Source organism: Panthera leo, chromosome C1, assembly GCF_018350215.1.
Source record: "Panthera leo isolate Ple1 chromosome C1, P.leo_Ple1_pat1.1, whole genome shotgun sequence".
Taxonomy (NCBI): Eukaryota; Metazoa; Chordata; class Mammalia; order Carnivora; family Felidae; genus Panthera; species Panthera leo.
In genome coordinates, this window is record NC_056686.1 from 204,862,021 (window position 1) to 204,868,020 (window position 6,000).

General features: G+C 56.2%; 1 protein-coding gene across 2 annotated transcripts in view; it reads right to left on the reverse strand.

Annotated features, from left to right (window-relative positions):
- Nucleotides 1-2,371, reverse strand: part of PAX3 (paired box 3) — a 97,154-nt gene extending 94,783 nt beyond the window's left edge. Inside the window, exons 1-2 of one of the 2 annotated variants that reach the window (XM_042950280.1) lie at nt 2,281-2,371; nt 756-991 (exon numbers count right to left, since the gene is read on the reverse strand). In XM_042950280.1, the coding sequence (XP_042806214.1) occupies nt 756-991; nt 2,281-2,365 (321 nt within the window). In that variant the 5' untranslated portion in view covers nt 2,366-2,371. The remainder of the gene's footprint in view (nt 1-755; nt 992-2,280) is intronic. The other variant, XM_042950279.1, reaches the window with a different exon arrangement.
- Between the last annotated feature and the right edge of the window lie 3,629 nt (nt 2,372-6,000).

The window sequence follows — 6,000 nt, forward strand, 5'->3', positions numbered from 1 at the left end:
CGGAGAGGTTGGAAAGGGAGCTAGGAGTGGGAGGAAGGAGGGTGTTTGGAAGTCTTCGGTTTGCCAGAATCCTCCTTTCGATTTTGCCCCGTGGCAACTAGAAAATTATATTGGATTTTCCCCACATCCAGAAGAAAAGGCAGACCCACTGCAATCCCCTCCCACTGAGTCTTAGCCAGTGTGACTCCTTCATTTTTTAAAAGGAACCAAAATAATTTGAGGATAGTACCAAACTGCTTTTTAAATGCCAAGTAATCTGCCCATTACAAAGGAAACAAATCACCCTAGCTTTTGACTCCCTGAAGACAATTTGGACTGGAGGAGATTGGGGACAGAAGGTGGGAGAGAAACCATTTAGAAAACCAAAAGTGGCTCTTTAGATCTGGCAAAAGTGGTGCGGTGGGTCGGAGCTGGGAAGATTCTTGGGAAACCAGCAACAGGTGGGCACACACAGTTGCATGCTTTATGTGTTTGCCTATTAAAATAATTTGATGAGTATTCAAGGGTTCCGGGACATTCTTAAAAATGCTGTATCTCCTTTGCAAAAAGGCTGGAGTTTTCCCTTAGCTTTTATCAAGGAGCAGCGCCCAGGCAGCAACCTTGTTCTCCTCCCCCCCCCCCCCCCACCTCTTTCTAGTCTTGAAAAATAACTCCTTGGAAAGCCCCAGATGAGCGTCCTTGCCCCCTGCCCCGATCCTCCCTAACCGGGGAGACCACAGGCCTGGAGGCCTCTGGGGCCAGGCCCCAGCACTCACCTTGGGTTTGCTGCCACCAATGGCACCGGGACGGATGGAGCCGGTCTCCTGGTACCTGCACAGGATCTTAGAGACACAGCCGTGGGACACGCGCAACTGGCGGGAGATGACGCAGGGCCGGATTCCGTGGTGGGCCATCTCCACGATCTTGTGGCGGATGTGGTTGGGTAGCGGCCTGCCGTTGATAAATACACCACCGAGCTGGTTGACGCGGCCCTGGCCGAGGGGAGTGGACACTGGGAGCGGAAGGCGAAAAGAGAGGCAAAGGAAAAGTCACTTCTGGAGAACAGAGAGCAGCCGGGAAGATGAGCCCACCTAATTCCTGACGCTTGGGGACAATCCGCGTGTTACAGCCACAGCTGAAAATGCAAGACAGCCGGCTCCCAGCCCCAGCCCCTCTTCCAATCACATCTGTTGAAAGTATTAAGCAATTCGGGAGCACATAATCTTGTGTGAAGGGGCAGCAACGACAGCAAACTAACTTGCCCCAGAGAAACTGTCTTCCTTTTGGGCCCGGAGAAAGTGGCATCTTTGGCAGGGGGTGGGGGTTGGAAGGGAAGACCCTCGGGCCAGTATCTTGAAGCTTGCTCGAGAAACAGCCTCCAGGCAGAGAGAAGGTTACCCAGACGCTGGCCTCCTGAACTCCACTCCCCCAAAACCCCGTTCAACTGGAACCACTCCTTTTCTAAGGGACTCAGAGGAGTGAGAGTGCAGCAGCCAAAGGTCAAAGAGGGTCCCCAAAGGAGGCCTCAGGTGGTAGCGAGTCACCTGTTACACCTGGGGACCCAGAGGACAGCAGGGTCTGCAGGCAGCCCCCTTCACCTCCATCCATGCTCTAGGTATGACATTATACTCCAGACCCAGCCTGAAGGGGGGACGCCTCTGGATCAGCTTCCCCCCGCTCTTGCTGCCCCAACCTCTTCAACTATCCAAAGTCTTCCTGCCTTGGGATTCCCTTCTGGATGACTGCAAGGCAGTTCCCCCAAAAGGGTTTATGGAAACTTCGAGATGCCACTTGAGATGAATGGAACTCTAATTAATTAATCGGTTAATACTAAAAATTCCAAGCACGAAGCCATCCGGCTCCTGCCACTGCACTCTGCGGCCGGCGAGAAAATTCTTTCGGAACTAACAAGAGCTTAGCAAATGTCCGCGCAGCCGCGACAATTTTGAAAGGCCCTGGGGTGGGCAAAATGCGGAGATGGTGCTTTCTGGCGCTCAGAAGCCGGTCCATCCCTTCCCCGCCGCCGCCGCACTTGCAAAACAGCAGAGGAAAGTGGACCGGCCCGGAGCAGGCCTGGCCGCCGAGCTTCGCGAGGGTTTGCAGAAAGAGCTGCGCTCTGTTTGCAGGGAGAAAATCGAGCGGAGATCTCCCCCCGACTGTTAGCTCGGTGGGGGGGGGGGGGGTCGGGGCACCCAGGGAATGGGGCTCCCAGGGCACGCCGAGGAAGCCTGTGGAGACGCTGGAGCAGCCCGGCTCGGGCCCCGGGCTCCGCGCGGCGCTGAGGCGCCCCCCCACCCTTACCTTCCAGAGGGAAGCCGCTGCGCGGGTAGTTCTGCCCCGGGCCCGGCCGCATCATCCTGGGCACGGCTCCGGCCAGCGTGGTCATCCTGGGGGCAGCTTCGCTGGGAAATTATATCCAGGTGAAGGCGAAAGAGAAAGGCGAGCGCGGTGCTGGCGGCTCTCGGGAACTGCCCCCGAGCGTGGGGAGCCCCTCCCCAAAAAGGCTGGAAAGAGAGGGAGGGACGTGGGCAGGAGGGCTGCCCGCTCCTCGTCCAGAGAGCGGCTCGGGAAGGAACCGGGGAAAGGGGCGGGCAGGGAGGCCCCAGAGTCCGGGATCGCGAGCCCAGGGCGGAGAAGTTTGGTTTGAGTCTGAGCGAGTGGCCCTGCGGCGGGGGGCGCTGGGGAGGGGGCTGCGAGCGCCGCGACGAGCCAGGGAGGGGGGGGTGGGGGTGGGAGCGCGGCCGGCCTGAATCTCCTCCCGTCGTGACACCGAGTGCGGGGATCCGGGCTCGGGAGCATTTATTAGTTCTTTCACCCAAAGCTTGGTCAGGAGCCCTGAGCTGCGATTGGCCGACGGGGAGACCGTCCCGGGTGGCGGAGACACGCGCTGATTGGGCGACAGCGGCCACTTTCTCTTCCCATCCCCGGCGGTGCCAAGGCCTTGGCCGGCCCGGAGAGGGACCCACGCTGCTCCCCTTCCCCGGAAGAGAAGGGCAGAGCCGTGGAACCTGGAAGAGACAGCCCGAGGGAGGTGGCAGCTGCGCAGAGGAGAGGAGTCCCTGTTTCTTTTTTTCACTTCACGTGTGTCCCTCTCTCCTTGACTTTCTATTGCTCTCTTTGTCTCTGTCTCCCTCTGTGTATCTCTGTGTGGCTTTCTCCGTCTCTGACTCTATTCTTCCCGTTCCGTCTCCTTGTCTCTCTATGTCTCTATTTTTCTGTGACTCTTTTTTCTAGTTTTGTTTGTTTGTTTGTTTGTTTTACAACCACTGGAGGGGCGCAATTCCAATAAGAAGGCATTGGGACCCTCTGCCCGCCCCCCCTCCCTTGTTTAGCTTTCTCTCTTCTGGTCAATGCCCCTTTGGCCTAGGTTTGTTATAGGGGTCCTCCCGGTGGGGTTCCTCCCAGGAGGAGTCCAGAGTGTGCTGATAAAGTTCTTTTGTCTTCTCGGTCTGGGAGCAGGAGTGGTGAGGAGCTTCGGCAGCCATTGGGGAGGCCCTAGGACTCGCTAGTTGAAGTCTGGGGTGGGGAGGGAGAAGAAAACTGCCTCTTGATTGAAAAACCCACTCTGGGAAGCCCCAGCTCTAAATCTCGAGGTATAGATCCCCAATGCGGCAGCAGAGATGTGTCTGTATGTTAAAGTTTTGCCCGGCTGCTGCGTTTGTTCTCAGGAATTTATTATGGTATTCAGACTAAACTGCTGGAAAAATAAAAGGAGCGAAGTCTTGGCTAGGAGCTGAAGTGTCCCCAGCAGGATATGACGCCAGGAGTGTTGTAAAGACTGTCTGTCCTTAGAGAAGGTACCATTGTGCATAGCCCTTTATTTATAACTTGGTAAGTGCCAGCGAACTCGCCTCCTTTACACCCCGAGTGCCAGCCCCGCGCTCTGCCTGCGCTTTATTCGCTGAAGTCTATTCAAGGACTGTCACTCTGGGGCTGCGAGGTATTCAGGGCCTTAATCAATCAAAAGGATGAGAATCGGGCAGGTTTTTCCCTTTGAAATAAAGGAAACAATGACTTCTGGGCTTCATGTTCCCCCTTTTCCTTTTACGATTTTTGAATTTTTCCTGCGCCGGAGTTCCCCACCCCTCTCTCTAGGTCCCCCATCCCCCAACTCCTTTGACAGTTTTTACGTGAAGGCGGCCCCCAACCCCACTTCCCCACCCCCTAATTAAGGCAAACTCAAAAGGGAAGATGGGGTGGGGGGGTGGGTAGCTTATAACTGCTCAACCTTCTGGGAGTTGGTTCTTTAAAAATCCACTCGCAAGTGGGAAAAGCAGGCAGCTTTCGGCCGGCTGGGCTTCAACATTAAAAGGCTTGACTGACCTTCCGAGCTGCGGAGACAGGCCTCTGGAAACACGGAAAAAAGTCTGGACATCTCCTCACTCACCAAAGGGGGGGGGGGCTGACGTGCATTCATAGTACAAAGGAGAGTCACCGCTTAAAATGAAGCCCTATTTAACCTGATATTACATAAAACGATTCAATTTGTCAAGGGGAAAACGTTCTCATTTCCTTTTTGGGGATCACCAAAATCCGTGTCCTTGTTTCTTCCTAAGCCACTTCTCAGGGATTGCAACCCCTGAGCTAGAAATTCTTTTTTTTTTTTTTTTTTTTTTAGTTTTCCGTCTTTAAAAAGTTGAGTGGAGCCGATAGGGCACTTTCTAGGGTCAGCGGTAGTTGGAAAAGGGGGGTACCCAAGGTGTATTTTAAGAGGGCAAATGCGGACTCAACTCGCCACTGAAAGGAACCCAGGAACATCCGGGACTGAGTCTCATTTGTATCTGAGCCGAGGGCTGTGTCTCCAAACCCTCGCGGCGCTGACCCGGCGCGCTCCGGCTGGATGTTCTCCTTCCCCAAAGCTTGCAGATCAGGGAAGGTGCGCGGGCTGCAGACTCCTTCTCCCGGGTTGCACGTCCAGCAACCGTGAGCGGCAGGGCCAGGGGCATCCTGGAACGAAGGTACTGCGGGTTGAACTGGATCTGGAAGTACCCATGGAAGCCAGTCCAGTATGCGCATCCATAAACCGACCACCACTTGCTATAAAAACGTACAAATGGAGGCCACGAGGGTGTGTGTGGGCGGGGGGGGGGGGGGGGGGGGGGTGGGGGCCTCAAGCTCCAGGATCTCTACTCCCGGGCCTTCCCCTGCGGGAGAGCTCTTCTTCTGTAGCCAGATTAACTCATACCCTCTCCAGCGGGTGGCGGTCAGAGGACCCGGGAGACTCAGAGGTGGGTGAGAGGGCACCCTCAGTCTCCCAGCAGCTGGGTCATTAGGGCTGCGGGGCCACTTTGGATCCAAAGACCTCGGGAGTCCAAGTTCCTTGAACTTGGTATCCCTGATTTCCGACCAGGGAAGGCCGGGACAGCGACATTGGCTGAGGCTCTGGGGCCCATGGCGCCCACTCGCAGCCAAACCAGACCAGGCCCGGAGCCGGAGCCTGGACATAGACGAGCGCAACAGGTCGCGGAAGGGTGGGGTGGTTCCTGGCTTTCCAGATTGGTTTTGAGAACGAACCCCGGTTCTACACTTCAGCCACTCCTTCCCCATCTCCGAAGCTTGTGCCTCCCTTCTTTCAGAAGTCTCTCTGGAAGCAGAAGTTACCCCCGCCCCCCCCATTCCCCGGAGCAGGAAGGGAGTGTCCACCCAGGCCCTGTCCCCGTTCCCAAGCCTCTGAGCCAGAGTCTCCGCGCTGCCTCTGGACGCGATACAGTCGCCAGTTGACAAAGGAGTGGCCCCAAAGTGGGTCTTGGAAGGCAAGCGCCCTCGCCCCTGCGGCACTGAACGCAGGTTTGGAAGGCAGCATCATTTCCCCAGGCTGACAAATTACCCAGAAAGCAGGCAGGAAAGTCTCTAGGACAGTTTCCAGAACGAACGTGGTGTCCACGCGCGCTATCCATGCACGTGCAAAATGCCACTGAAGCCTTGAGGGCAATAGGAAGATAATGGTGGGAGGCGGGGGAGAAGGATAACTCGCCGATGCCTCCTCTGCCCCGAGTTTCAGAGGAACGTCAGGTGAAACAG